This window comes from Mixophyes fleayi, chromosome 11 (genome assembly GCF_038048845.1).
Source record: "Mixophyes fleayi isolate aMixFle1 chromosome 11, aMixFle1.hap1, whole genome shotgun sequence".
Taxonomy (NCBI): Eukaryota; Metazoa; Chordata; class Amphibia; order Anura; family Limnodynastidae; genus Mixophyes; species Mixophyes fleayi.
In genome coordinates, this window is record NC_134412.1 from 95,429,708 (window position 1) to 95,445,584 (window position 15,877).

Sequence of the window (15,877 nt, forward strand, 5' to 3'; positions counted from 1 at the left end):
GATTACATCATTGTGATCTGATCTGTGAGCAATTGGGCCATGCATATGAAGCGCTAAATTGCACTTCAATTCACTTCCAATCAGATTGCAAGGATCAATTCCACCAGGATTTCAATCGAATTAAGTCGTACTTGGCTCCATACCACTTAAAGGGTAGCTCACACAAAAAAAGTGTTTCTAGATAATAATCATGCTGGGTAGTTACTACAACTTGCTGGGATAACTCGTGATTCTGAAATCATCTAATGAAGCCTCAGGAACACACTGGTGATGCAATTTGACACATAAGTTGTGAATAACAGACCTTCCTTAGCAACAGATGTATCCATTACAGTGTGTTCCTGAGTTTTCTCAAATTTATTTCAGGCTATAGTCACATTTCACGAATCACTGGTTATTCCAGTAAATTGTAGTACCCAACATAATGATTTTTCATTAGACAAAATCATTTTTGAGTGGAGTCACCCTTCCTTAAAGAGACAGCCAACCTGCTTATCCATCCTGCAGAATCAGTGAGTGGTGATGGTCAGTTGAGGACACACATTTTTATGTGTTTAAAGTTTGGACTCTGGTTTTCCTGGGGCTCAGTAATATAGAGCAAATCAATAAAGCGTCATCGCACTGCAGTTCACTAGAAGCACACTAGGTGGCGCTGGTTAATATCGGTGCAGGCAGTGGAGTGGTTTGATATCGCTGTAATTCAAAAAGCTGTGCAGCAGAGGGCGCTGCACTCGAGCCGCACCGCGCATGCTCCTGATGACAATGGCTCCTACCGGTGATAAGAGGAAGCGGGAAGACGACACGGAGAATGGTGACAGCGGGGATGCGAAGAGCTCAGCGGGGACACAACATCCCCTCTCCGGGTTCCGACTCCAGACTGTCCTGAGAGAGTCAGCACGGGACAAAACCATCTTCCTGCACGGACAGGTACCCGGGGGAAGAGTTACGGGGTTACACAGCTGACTGTAGACAATGGGCGGCGTGTACCACTGGCGTAGAGCGCGGGGGGATTGGATCATACCTTTGCCACAGACATAGGGGGGGTGATTGGGGTGTTATGTCGCCCCATTGCTGTAGAGAGGTACAGATCAGGGGTGGGGGCAGTATCTGCAGGACTCAGATAATAATGGTGCATGTGTGGTGTAAGATGAGATGCTCTGCACAGTATACCAGAATGTCCCTGTTATTAGGTAGGTGGCAATGTTCTGCAGATAGATATAGATATAATATAATAATATATATATATAGACACACACACACACACACACACACACACACAGGTGGCAGCAGTGTATGGGGTGATGCATAGTGCAGATGGAGATGTGTGCACCAGTTCTCACCCTGCACTGTGTGGCTCAGTGATCTGGTCCCAGTGCCTGTACTGGTGATCACACTAATGGCTTTAACTAAACTTTTCAATCATTTGTGAATATGACAGCTGATGCCTAATGTATTACAGTAATGTCTATTGATATAGTAGATGTATAACTTTCCAGTCTCCATAACACAGAATTACATGTCACACCTGCCTGTCTTACCACAGATTGACGTCATTACACGTTGTAATATGAGACGTGCGCTCCTGCCCAACATCCCCTTGTTGTCATTTTATTAGAACATATGGGGGGTATTCAATTGACCGAGGGTTTTTTTTGTTTTGTTTTTTTACCTGCAGTGTTAACAAAAATAAATAAATAAAATCCCTGCTAGAGTGACCGTTTTTAGTTAACGCAGCGTTAAAACTTGTGCAATTGAATTGAAAAACGAGTAACACTGCCCCCTGCGTGTTAATCATTGGTGCTTGAGAATTTTTAGGGGCGTGAAGGGGAGGGTTTAACGCTGTCATGTATTAAAAAAAAAAAAAAGGACTGGCATACGTTAGATTTCATTACACAAATTTTCTATTTTATAACATCTACATACAGTATTTTTTTTTATTTTACTATAGAATCATCTATACTATGTCAAAACACATTAGTACATGCATATTGGTACAAAAAACATATATATATATATATATATATATATATATATATATATATATATATATATATTAGTGATTTTTGTTTTTTTATTCATTTTTTTAAAAGTAAAAATCAACTTTTTCATGTTCTGCATTACTGATAAACCTAGTTTCTTTTTTTTTTCCATTATTGCATGATTTCAAATAGTTTTTTTTATTTTTATCACACTCCAAAGAGGTGCGAGATAAAACAGCATATCTGCCTGTTTAACGCGCCGCCTTAAAAAACAATTGAATAGCTTTTAACCCGGCTGCCTCTCGTACACCCTATACCAGTGATTGCTAACCTGTGACACTCCAGGTGTTGTGAAACTACAAGTCCCAACATGCTCTGCCAGCTATCAGCTAGTTATCTACTGGCAGAGCATGCTGGGGCTTGTAGTTTCACAACACCTGGAGTGTCACAGGTTAGCCATCACTGCCCTATACTTGCAAAAGACCGTCTACTGGAGCGCGAGAGGACCGTTTGAGCAAAAAAAATGGTGTGTTAAAAATTAAAAAGCGGGTAAAGGTAACATGCTCCAAAATGTTGGTGCAGATCAGACTCCAGAAATACTTTTTTTATATATATATATATATATATATCTCTATATCATTTTCTAACAGTCTGAGCCATAACCTGTGTTGTAGGTGACCGGTGATGGCCAGGATGCTGAAGATGCTGTGGTCATCCTGGAGAGGGCGCCCTTCCACGTGGATACGATCTCTCCTCTCCTCGCCAATAGCCCCGAGCTGAAGCTTCAGCTGAAGAATGATATATACAGCGTGTACCAGCTGACCCCTCCGCCCGAGCTTAACGGTGAGTATGGGGGCAGGAAGCTGACACTCTGTTGCAGTGACACAGTCTGGATGAGCTCTGAGAGTTGAATGAAGGTGACGATGGGGATGCTAGGGGTGCGGCTTTAAGCTGGACCTGTCGCCCTCACAGAAGAGGCAGCCATATTGCCGACTGAGCTAATATTCATCATTGAACCTAATGGTGGTGCCTCGTGAGGTCTCTTAGTTCTGCAGTGTGTTTAGTTTTACACTAGGTGGCGATATCACTCCACTGATTTGTATTGAGGACACTGTACCACGCTTAAGCAGCCTGTTCTCTCCGAGCTGTAGTGGAACAAAGCCCATGTGTGGGCATGCTGGGACTTGTAGTTCCACATGAGCTGGGAAGCCTTAGGCTGCCAACCTCTAATATAATTGAGTTTTGCTTTGATCTGCGTGAGCTGATAAGTGCATTAGTCACATCCACGCAGCAAAATCATTAGGAGGATTGTATGGTCCCTGTGGTTATACATCATAGAACGCCAGGTAGACCCGTCGCTGTGCAGGGGAAGAATGTCTGTGCCGCAGTGCAGAGGAGAGGGGGTGCTGGTCAGAACGGCCTTCTACCCGCACCAATTATCTGCATGATCCCATCTGAATTTATTAGCTAAATCAAAATAAAATTGGAGACTTGGTATATTTACTATAAAGATAATAATAATATTGCCGTTTGCAGAAAATAGCTTCAACGTGCTGGGAATCGGTGGTTCTACGGAATCGGCGCATAGTAAATAATACCCCTTAGTTTATTTTTTGGAAGCCGGAGACCATATTTTCACAATTACTATACTCCGAAGCAGGGCGGAGCGGTTTGTTTTATCCCAATCAACGGGAAACATTGGTTCTGGGAGTTAAATGAATTGACTCCTTCAGTGCTCGGAATTGCACTCGGCCCAAGAGGATATTGTGTAACAGGAACTCCCACCCTGGCAGCCAACGGGGATTTAAACCATAAAGAGCGTCGTCCTGCTTTGCTCTTGGGGTACAGCCAAAATCATTAATTTATTCCATACTTGCCACATGTATAAAACGCATAGAGAAACGACTTGTATGCAGTGCTAGCCTACGTGTACAGTACACAACCGCAGAATTAAAGTTTTACCCCGTTATATAAATACTTATTACACGTGTACATAATCCTACCGCATATCCCCCTTATACAGAAGTGAAAACGACGATCATTCGTCCAGCGACCGACAAACATATAAAGAAATATCTGCGTCAGGAGATCTATCTGGTCCAAGAAACTGGCGAGGATTATAAGAACATCACGTTGCCCTTCATAGAGTCCCAGAGCTTCAGCATCCAGGTAATTGGCTCGTACATAGTGTAGTTACTACAATGTCGTCATCATCAACATTTATTTATATAGCGCCAGCAAATTCCGTAGCGCTTTACAATTGGGAACAAACACTGATAAGACAATATGGGTAATACATACAGACAGAGAGGTAAGAGAACCCTGCTCGCAAGCTTACAATCTATAGGACAATGGGAGTTAGAAACACAAGGGCATGTGCTACATCATATTGCACAATGGACCAGCCAGACTGCAAAGGTAAAAGTACTGAGTGGGCTGTGTGTGTTGCAATGTTGGTCAGAGAGTTGTTGTCTTGCGTTAGCTGTGTAGAGGATGGCAATAGGGTAATCTAGGGAAATTAAGATGGTGGCTGAGGAATATCATAACCTTGTCTGAAGAGCTGGGTTTTCAGTGAACACTTGAAGGTTTGAAGACCAGAGGAAAGTCTTACTGTGCGAGGGAGGGAATTCCACAAAGTAGGTGCAGCCCGGAAAAAATCCTGTAACCGAGAATGGGAGGATGTGATGAGAGTGGAGGAGAGACGTAGATCTTGTGCAGAACAGAAGTGTCGAGTAGGGAGATATTTTGAGACAAGTGATGAGATGTATGTCAGTGCAATTTTGTTGACGGCCTTGTATGTTAGTAGAAGAATTTTATATTGGATTCGTTGAAATACAGGCAGCCAATGTAGAGACTGACAGAGTGGCTCAGCAGAGGAATAAAGGTTTGTAAGGAAAATCAGTCTAGCCGCTGCGTGCAAAATAGATTGTAGGGGTTCAAGTCTGACTTTGGGAAGACCAGTAAGGAGGGAATTGCAATAGTCGATGCGGGAGATGATGAGTGCATGAATTAATGTTTTTGCGGTGTCTTGTGTGAGATATGTGCGTATTCTGGAAATGTTCTTTAGATGTATGTAACATGATTTAGATATAGAGTTGATGTGGGGTATAAATGACAGTTGTGAATCAAGGATTACACCTAGGCAACGAGCTTGCGGGGTGGGATTTATGGTCATGTTATCAACAGAAATAGAAATGTCAGGCAGGAAGCTCCTGTTTTTGGGTGGGAATATTCTTAATTCAGTTTTTGAAAGAGTTTTAGTTGGCGAGAAGACATCCAAGATGTAATGGCAGAAAGACGGTCAGTAACGCGACAACACAGATGGTGAGAGATCAGCAGAGGATAAATAGATTTTTGTATCAGCCGCATAGAGATGATACTGAAATCCAAAGGAGCTTATTAGTTTTCCAAGAGAAGTGGTTTAGATAGAGAATAGCAGAGGACCTAGCACTGATCCTTGTGGTCTCCAACTGATAAAGGAAGCGGAGCAGAGGTGGATCCAGAGAAATTAACACTGAAAGAGCGATTAGATAGGTAGGATGAGAACTAGGATAGAACAGTGTGCAGAAGACCTAGGGATTGTAGCGTTTGTATGCGTGTGAGCAGACAGATAAGAAACAGTGACCTTTAGGAAGCGCCAATTGCTGAATTTCGTCAATTAGAGGACAAACCCACCAATAGGACAAATATCCCTCTCTCCAGTGGTAGGACATGCGTTAAAGGAGCCATTCTGAAATTAGACATCATAATGATCCTTAATTCTGATAGGTTGGCTGCCTGTGGCACACTTTGGGATGGCAAATTAAAAACAATAACTTGATGGGCCTGGTTTTGACATGCCCACCTATCTCAGGAATAAAAATAAAGCTTTAAAAAGATTTCTGGTAACCAAGAAATCGGATAATTCAAATCCAAATAATCCAATGGTCTATATATTATGGATGACCTTGTATAAAAAGTCTGAGTAATTGTCACACATTAATTTCTCTTTCCAACGTTGCATTGTGGATCTCTCTGGAGCAGAGTTGAGTGCCCCCTGCTGTATCGCTGACCACAATCTGTGCCGTTCTCTTACAGTGGGTCTATAATATTCTGGAGAAGAAAGCGGAGGCTGATAGAATTGTCTATGAGAACCCGGATCCAGAACATGGTTTCATCCTCATTCCGGACTTCAAGTGGAACCAGAAACAAGTGCGTGAGTCCTGCAGTCCGTTAGTTGAGCTTCACTATAATCTTTATTGTGTAGAATATTCAGTTCCCGATCATCCAGGATGTCCCTACTTTTGAACTGGGTGGGGAATACAACAACCAGTAGCCAATGAGATCATCAGAAAGTACACAGCAGCATAGAGTATGTTTTGTATCAATAGGGGAAAGTACGGAAGCAGGAAGCCACAGACTGAGAGTTATATAGTGGAAGGAGCAGGGTCCCCAGCAGCACAGAGTATATCAGGAGAAGGGTGATGTGTTAGTGAGGGCAGGGCTGTATGTGACAGGGGCAGTGACATGATGTGAGGAGGGGAATGGAGGCAGCAGGAAGCCACAGACTGAGAGTTGTATAGTAGAAGGAGCAGGGTCCCCAGCAGCACAGAGTATATCAGGAGATTATTGATGTCCATATTACACTGGACCTGCAAATACTGGTGTACTGGGGGACTATAGCTAATGTGAATGTGCTCAGCGTTCATTTCTTTAATCAGAAAGCTCTCCCATGTGATCGTGGACACCTTAGTGCTACCAGTTCAGGCACAGACAGACTTGTGCAGATTCCCAAGTTAGTGGATATTTGTGTCCATTGATGGAGAAGTGAATGAATGGTGTCTAATTCCTGCATTAATCCTGAGAACCTGTCGGCTTCTGTTGTCTGTTTAGCGGTTGGCGTCTCGTACAACTGCTGAACTTCCGTCGAGTCACTGAGGCTGGATTACTGGGAGAGAAGTGATCGTTCTTCTGTCCTCTCCCGTAAAGTGGTTGTTTGTGTTCCCTGGAAATGTAGAGTTTGTCCTTTTATCAGCTGCTTAGGATGATGAGTTCAGTAATGGTGGGATCACGTTCTCTGTCTGAACAAAAGACCCAAAGACGGCTCTCGAGCTGCAGATTGACGGGAAGCTCTAGTACCTTCTGAGATTACACAGAGCCAGTCTTTCATATACCAGCTCAGATTTTATTCCTCTTGTAGCTGTTTAAAGGTAGTTTGTGGTTTGTTAGTGATCGAATGTTTTGCCCCCTCACCCTGCAAAGTACAACGTTCCCACTTGTCTATCCCGAAAATGTTCAAAAGCCATTGTCTGTGAATTCCACCACTAACCCCTCTCCGTAGAGGCTTTGGGAGTTTAAACGTGATCCTACTTGTCTTACAGGTAGAAGACTTGTATCTCATCGCTATTTGTAACCCACGAGGCATCAAGTCATTGCGGGACCTCACTGCAGACCATCTGCCGTTGTTAAAGAACATTCTGCATGAAGGACAGGTGAGAATGGGGTGTTTGGCCTGCCAGAAATAATATATATTTATTTTGAACAGTCACTAAGTGTTTGGTTTTGTTGTTTGTTTTTTAAAGCACAATTGTGATAATAAAACACACATGCATCCGTCTCAGTTCTTGTAAATTCCTGGTAGATATGTCATAAATATTTGAGTCTTGGGGCAAGAGGAACAGATCATAGATTGGCCACAGGGGGGCAGCACTACCTGTTGGATTAGATGTCTGTCAAACAGGCAGATTAGAAAGATTTTCATATGGAGCAACGTTTACTTTAGCTTCTAATAGGACTATTACTGGATGATGTCATTTGTGATGGACACAATTAGCACTTGGCAGATAATTTTACAGTAGATGGTGTCAGAGCTTTGCTGATAAAAGCCGTCATCCGAGTAACACTGTTACCTCACACAGATAAGATGAATTCCAGTGATATGTCTCACACAGTGATGTCATATGTTTGTGGGCTAAACTATGTTCATGAGAATGTAGCCCAGGTTCCTATGGATCGGCTGCACTTATGGATAATGGTTCCTCCCAATGGCTGCCTCGCGGTGTTTAGGAAGAACGATAGGAGTATTTTGACACCGTGTGACTGCAGGAAGTGTAGCGGTAAACAGGGATGTCTGGTCTGTCTCTTGACTCTGTGTCTCCTAGGAAGCCATTTTGAAGCGTTACAGTATCCCAGGGAACCAGCTGCGTATCTACCTGCACTACCAGCCCTCGTACTATCACCTTCACGTGCACTTCACGGCGCTGGGTCACGACGCTCCCGGGATCACCGTGGAGCGCGCCCACCTCCTGTGTGACGTCATCCAGAATCTAGAGATGGACTCTCGATACTACGCCGGGCGGACCCTGACGTACGCGCTGCGGGCAGACGAGGCGCTGCTCAAACAATTTAAAGAAGCAGGAAAATGCTGAGAGACTTTTTATATCCCTTTTTTCTACATTGTAATGGTTTTTGTATTTTGACTTTTATACCCTGTATTGTGGATAATGTCCCTGTGTTTTTATGATTCTCCTTTACCTTGATGGGTTTCAGTGACGGTAACTTGGATGTGGGGGTCAGTCCGCCCTCTTGTATATCCAACTTAATTTTTTATGCAGCCTTTTATTTTCAATAAACCAGTAAAAATAAATCTGATAGTAAATTATAAAGGTTCGGTTGGTTACCCTTAATATTAAGTTAGACTTTTAGCATTGTGGTGTGCGCTCTGGTTAGATTAAAGGTGCTACAAAGCACTATGTGATTAAAGGCGGGGGTAGGATTTCTAAAGCTTCTAAAAAGACAGTGGAGGCATTGCCAATAGCAACCAATCAGCCTCTAGCTATCGTTTTCTAGACTCTGCTAAATAATTGATAGCTAGAATCTGATTGGTTGCTTTGGGCCACACCTCCATTTTTTTTCTTTTTTAGAATCTACTCCTTAGATTGCAGGTATCTATTACACATCACATCCCCTCTGTTCCTGTGCTGTGGGCAGCAGTGTTTCCCCTACTTGGTTATGGGAAGGAGATGGCTGTCTGTTAGTGGGAGAGTAGCAGCTGTCCAAGTGGGTATTGTCATCTTCCACCACTGTGTCCGCCTTCTGGACCCCCTTAATCTCTCCCATCTTCCTCCTCAAGGCCGTCCGTCTCTTACTTCACAAGGTGCCGTCGTGTCATTCCTGCTATTAGTAAGGCCGAGATGAGTGTACCGGCCCCGTCCACGGACCACTGCCGGTTGTATAGGCAGCTGCATTACACGGTTCAGCAGAGCCCATCTGACCACGGATGTGTGTTGTAGAGCAAACAAAACTTAAGAGACATTCCGTGAAGTGTTTACGTTTATAAAGACCCAGCCATGACCGGAGATGGACAGAAGCCAGTGCAGAGCTGGTGTCTTATGTAAGGCGGTACGTTGTCCTATGTTATTGGAAAAGTGTCCTGCGCGTTACTGTCAGGTGGAAAAACCGGGGATCAATAATCAGTCGCATATAACGTGTCATATACCTGACGACACAGTGTCATTAACAAATGTAAAAATCTCATTTTATATAGATACACCCCCCACCTCTTCCCCATTCATTGATTACTGCATTATAAACCCAATCGGAATCTTCTTTCCTGTAATAGTAAAAGTGGAAACGACAAATAAGAAATCACAATAGATGCTGCTACAATTAACGTTAATGGACCAAGTATTGGCAGAAAGAATTACTCCTCCAAATGGTGCTTCTCACCATCACCATCACGTATCTCAACTCCAGGCAAAAATGGCTATAATTAGAGGGGACACAGTTTTGGGGAGAACAGAAGCTTGTCAGATAGGCCCCTATAAATGTACGATAAAGGACGCATTGCAAAATGACGGAATGTCATCGCAAAAGCAGAACGCGAAGATTGTATCGCCGCAATATTGCACATCGCCGAATGGCCTTCTATTCGATTCCTGCGGACTTGCGTCGGAGTCTTACTCCTCTACGCCAGCCCAGCTGACGGGATTGACAAAAGTGCCAGCGCTGACCTAAAATTCAACTTTCTATATCTGCAGTGAATACAAGTTCACAACGCTTCTTAGTCGGGTGTCCTACTACCACTCTTACTACCCTACGTACTTGGCATATTACCACTGAAGGTACGGTAGTCACCACGTCTCAGGAGATGGCACAGAACCGCTATGAAAGAAGACGCCGGTTCATTTATCTATTTTAAGGTTGTTCATGCGCTCTCCTGCTCGTCTGGTATTCACCAGGATTCCTACACGGACAGGTGCAGCTATGGCAATCCTCCACCTTTATTTCCATAAATTACTGACTGCATGTGTCAGCCTGAAGGAAATATCAGCCTCCTACAGAGTTCATGGAGGTTAACGTTTCCCAATGCACCTGGTACATGACACCAGTGACCTAATCTGGCCTAACCCAGTATGTACCTTCTAAAGCCTTCAGTACGTCAGCCTGACAAAGTCACAGGAAGCCACTGTGTTTTCTTTTTTAAATCTGCATAATTTGCAATGTAGAAATTCCTGAATTACGTCTGTATTATTTTTACTAGGTTCCAGAATCATTTTGGGTATTTGGGTCAGACAATAGGAGCAGGAAATGCATAAGAAAACAAAACGCAAGAAGAAAGCATTGCTACATTTGTGGACGTCTTTGAGAAATAACTGTATTGTATTGGAGCCAGCAGTAATGTTATGGAAATAATTACCGAAAGCAGAATGTCAGCGAGGAGGTCAGGAGGAGAGATGAGTAAGGGGACATGATCGAAACCTTTACTGGAAACAACATAAGGTTTCAGCAATGACAGCTCAACGGTCATGTTATAAAGCAGGCCTGGTCAACCTCAGGCTCTCCAGATGTTGTGAAACTACAAGTCCCAGCATACCTTACCAGCTATCTACTGGCAAAGCATGCTGGGGCTTGTAGTTTCACAACACCTGGAGAAGTTGGCCGGACCCGTTATAAAATATTGCTGCTAGAATGACGGATGTACGGAGAATGTGAGTATATGGGGTGGCCCAATATCGCAGCTTGTGTCGCCCCAAAACAACCTCAATGTCCAATAATAACCTAATCTAAATCGCCCGTACTGTGCTGGAAACACCGGTCGGATGATTATCGCCATTGGATTGTGTGGCCAAATTAGACGTTCCGGTGACCCGCACAGGTCATGTTTTTCAGGATTTTCCCTTGTGGAAACAAGTGGAATAATTAGTGTCTATAAAAAGATTTTTTTTCTTTTTTAAGCAGTGCGTGCTGTGCAATTCTATAAATAAATACAGTTACTTACCTTCCCGGCATCGGTCTACTGCAGCCTTTCAGCTGCTAGCCACAAGCAGCCCACCTGTAATAGAGGGGAGAGAATGCAGCTACAATGTGGGAGCAATATAATCTGACAACAGCGACACCTCATCGGTTGCTTCAGAGTCATAATCACTCAGGACCGCTGGCAGAGGTGCTAAGGACTAGCGCCAGGAAGTTAACTACAGTTTATTTAAATTGACATAATGGTCCCACAGGCACCACTGAAACTTTTGTTACGCTGAACCCCTTTAATTCACCAATGTAGGATTATGCAAATTTTCAAAATATGACCATTACTGTAGGGAATGAACTTGAGAAACAGCAAACAGTCAAGATACAGCAAACAATTCCCCCCCCCCATGCCCGGATGGCTCTGACTGGTTCGATGGGTGGTTGGCACAGGCCAAATGCCATACAAAGGAAAAAAATAAACAAATGAACCTAGTTATTTCTGTGCTGAACTTGGCGTGATTTTCTTTAGTTATAAATAGCTTCTTACAGGTATGAAGGATTTAAAGTTTCCCAGCAGTAATGACTGATGAGTCCATAACACTAACACTCCTCATGTGGCGCAAGGTCCTGACAATGGATATTGCAAAATGAATAAATTCTTTTAGAGTGATTCACTGCACGTTGTCATATTATGTCTCCTGTATTCCACAGGTAACCTTGATATCCCATAATAGTGCTCAGATCTTCTCTATACAACTAGAAGCCTAACGACCAGTTAGAATCCTTGTAGAGAAAACATCAGAAAAGGAAAATTCTTCAGTGTGTACCAAGCCTCAGCCATTGTTCAGTTTCCCAATTCTGCTGCCTACTTCCCAGGTCACCACTGTGTGTCATCCAGGTGTCATCGGTCTGTCCGTCAAACTAGTAAACTGGTTCTCAAATCACCGGCTGCAATTCTAAGTCCGTTCCCCTCGTCCTCGGCACTCACCTGGGTTATCTGGGGGATGTTCTGGACTTGTCATATAAACAAAGAGAAAGGAGATAAACCGCATATTAATAATTCCATCTTCATGGTAGATATTTCGGACCCCCTGCACCCCCAATGCTTGTATTATAGGAGGCCCCTAAAGGTCTCCACAATGGAGAGGTCGTTGCACGAACCAGCTAAACGCTGAGCGCGAGGTCTCCTCCGTCTCCTGGTCTCGATCTTAGGCCAATGATGTGCATGGTCCCAGCAGAATATTACTGGAAGCATCAACCTAAACTAGAGCCATGGTGAGAGCTGTAGGTGAGGTTGTAGGGGCCCCAACAGTGCGGAGCTGGGGGTCCTGGGAGAGGTAACTGTAGCTTTTAATGGTCATTTACGGACCACCACAACTGCACTCACAATTGACCACTCTCCTGGAACGTCCAGTAATCTCCCGATTTTCTGGGGGTTCTCCCTCTCCTTATAAAGAGGGTGGGGCCTAATTACACAATTTGAATCACCTGGGTCATGTCCCTTACACGATGAAGTGAACTTTTCATTTCGCCGTAGGGGACCCTGCTCCTCCCTGCTCCTTCCACTATATAACTCTCAGTCTACAGCTTCCTGCTGCCTCCATTCCCCTTCTCACATCATGTCACTGCCCCTGTCACATGCAGCCCCGTCCTCACTAATACATCACTAATCTCCTGATATACTCTGTGCTGCTGTGGACCCTGCTCCTTCCACTATATAACTCTCAGTCTGTGGCTTCCTGCTGCCTCCATTCCCCTTCTCACATCATGTCACTGCCCCTGTCACATGCAGCCCCGTCCTCACTAATACATCACTAATCTCCTGATATACTCTGTGCTGCTGTGGACCCTGCTCCTTCCACTATATAACTCTCAGTCTGTGGCTTCCTGCTGCCTCCATTCCCCTCCTCACATCATGTCACTGCCCCTGTCACATGCAGCCCTGTCCTCACTGACACATCACTCATCTCCTGATATACTCTGTGCTGCTGGGGACCCTGCTCCTTCTACTATATAACTCTCAGTCTGTGGCTTCCTGCTGCCTCCATTCCCCTCCTCACATCATGTCACTGCCCCTGTCACATACAGCCCTGTCCTCACTGACACATCACTCATCTCCTGATATACTCTGTGCTGCTGGGGACCCTGCTCCTTCTACTATATAACTCTCAGTCTGTGGCTTCCTGCTGCCTCCATTCCCCTCCTCACATCATGTCACTGCCCCTGTCACATACAGCCCTGTCCTCACTGACACATCACTCATCTCCTGATATACTCTGTGCTGCTGGGGACCCTGCTCCTTCTACTATATAACTCTCAGTCTGCTGTCTCCCCTCCTCACATCATATCACTGCCCCTGTCACATGCAGCCCTGTCCTCACTAACATTATCACACGAGCCAACGGGTCGCTGCCTCCCACAAGATCATCACTGCACATCTCCTGAAACACTCTGTGCAGTGGGGACCATTTTGATGATCTGATTGGCTAAAGTGTGTTCTATCCCCGCCCACTTCATAACTCAGGACACATGCAGACAAGCAGGAACTGAGGACTGATAAGTAAAACTTGCTCTGACCCAAATCAAAGGCCTTAAAAACATCATATATGACAGATTACACGTTGTATTATCTTCCTGACAAATATCTCTCTACATATTGCCCTGTGGATCGGTGTTTAGTCTTCATAGTACCAGCATACAGATTACTGGTAGTCCTGTGGATCTGTAAACTCCATTAAATATGTTCATTAAAGCTGTTTCTAAATGAAATTAAGGTAATAACATGATTTTCCTGTAAGTTACATTAAATGGAGCTGCCTATTTCTGTAATGCATTAATGCTTATGATGCTTGTAACATGAAGTGCATTGTAAATCATTCATTCTCCTCAATGCAGATAAAGCAATACTGTCTCGGGAATGATTTCCCTGGTAGTTGTATCTCCTATCACTCGCGTGGTCTCAGGTGCAGAGAAGCGACAGTAAAGTACACCGTGTAACCGGATAAGGTTTGTGAGACACGGCTCAGATCTACGTGTAGATTGTACGCCCCAGACTCCTGCGGCCCTTTAATTATACACCGCCATCACCAGACGCCTCCATTCTGCCGATTCTTGGAAGTGAAACTTTGAGAACTGGATACATTACTCAAGTAATTATTAATTATTAACCAAGGGGTATCACTGTGTCCTTTCTCCACTGTCTTAATTTCTGCTCCTTGAGTCTCTCCCCTTCCTCTGTACTAGATCGACAGATCTCTTTCTGTATAAATAACTTCCAATCGGTTCTATCACCCTCGATGGTCCATTTCTGGAGTGATTGTCTCATATTTATCCATAGAAAGGATCATGTTGTTTTTTTTAGAAAACATTTTCTGTGTTAAATGTGAACCTTACTGCTATAATTATATTCAGTTATACATTATTATAATATATATATTATATATTAGCGTTCTCACATCTATGGGGGAGATGCAATTGCTGGCGATGTACCGTACATCGCCACGGTGTACGTCTGCGCATATCGCCAGCCATTGCGGTAGGAATCTATACGTCGGCCCTGTCACCGTGACTGAAGTAATGACAGGTGAAAAGACAATACCCAGCTTTGTTTATTTTGCTGATGCAATTAATTTCAACCGGCACAAAGTAGATTTGGGGTGTTATTTGGAGGTAGGAGCAAAGCAAAAAAAGCAAATTTGCACCTTGACAAAACCATGTTGCACTGCAGGGGGGGGGGGGTGGTTTAAACGTGCGAACGCACTTAAAGTTGGAAGGGGGCGTGACCTAGCTCAGCTCTAAATTAAAGCGTAAAAATGACGTTGTCCGTTATCAGCGCGCTACAGTCAGGATTATCCCTGCATGGAAAGTGATCAATGCATTTGCGCCGTTTTCTGCTCCTAACTCTGAATGACGCTCTGAGTATTTATGGAGAGGGACGTGTTTGAGGAACTATTTTGCAGTCCAGAGCTCACAGGTTTTTCATTATTTTGGAGAAGAGATCGGACATTCCCAGTTAGAGCTTCCCTTAATCTCCCAACCTATTCAGTCGTCTCTTGTTCTCTCCAGAGGAGACTGTACACAGCTATTCCTGTGTCCGCGATGTCACGGAGCAAAATAAACCCCCTTCTGTGCTTCCCGAATTCTCTTTCAGGAGTCCCAGCACCTCTCACTTCCCTCTCAGGTTTCCCCCCCACCTCCCAGGCCCCCTCTGCTCTTACCCTTGTTACAGCTGCCCCCTTCATTATCCCAGGAATACACTTTTACAAGGCACATCCTGCTGGTATCATGTAACGCTGCGTGCGGGGGGCACAGTATCCCCCCAGTGTATGGAGATTGTCGGACCCTGGAGGGGGATCTATATCATCCCAGCTTTACCAGGTTTGTATAAACTCCTCTAAGTGTCTGCTGGGTTCATATGTCCATGATAACACCCAGTCTGTAGTCGGTCATCAAGTACCCCACAGGTCATGTTTTCAGGAATTCTGTCTGTGAAAACAGGTTGGATAAATACTGACCATGAAAAAATATATCTCACTCACCTGTGCATGACTAACGAGATCCTTAAAACATGATCTGATAGAGATGTTTTACTGACGCAACTACTTGAGCATAAGTTCTCCTTAAAAGGATGTTGTGTTAGTGTTCGCGGCCGCTTGGGTTCCTGAAAGCCACTT

The 15,877-nt window shown here is 44.2% G+C and overlaps 1 protein-coding gene across 1 annotated transcript; it reads left to right on the forward strand.

Annotated features, from left to right (window-relative positions):
* The first annotated feature begins 708 nt into the window (after positions 1 to 708).
* On the forward strand, positions 709 to 8,623 carry DCPS (decapping enzyme, scavenger). Its single transcript, XM_075190466.1, has 6 exons — positions 709 to 927; positions 2,654 to 2,822; positions 4,003 to 4,148; positions 6,057 to 6,170; positions 7,340 to 7,450; positions 8,120 to 8,623. The coding sequence occupies exons 1-6, from the start codon at positions 748 to 750 to the stop codon at positions 8,384 to 8,386; spliced, it is 987 nt and encodes a 328-aa protein (XP_075046567.1). The 5' UTR covers positions 709 to 747; the 3' UTR covers positions 8,387 to 8,623.
* The last annotated feature ends 7,254 nt before the right edge of the window (positions 8,624 to 15,877 follow it).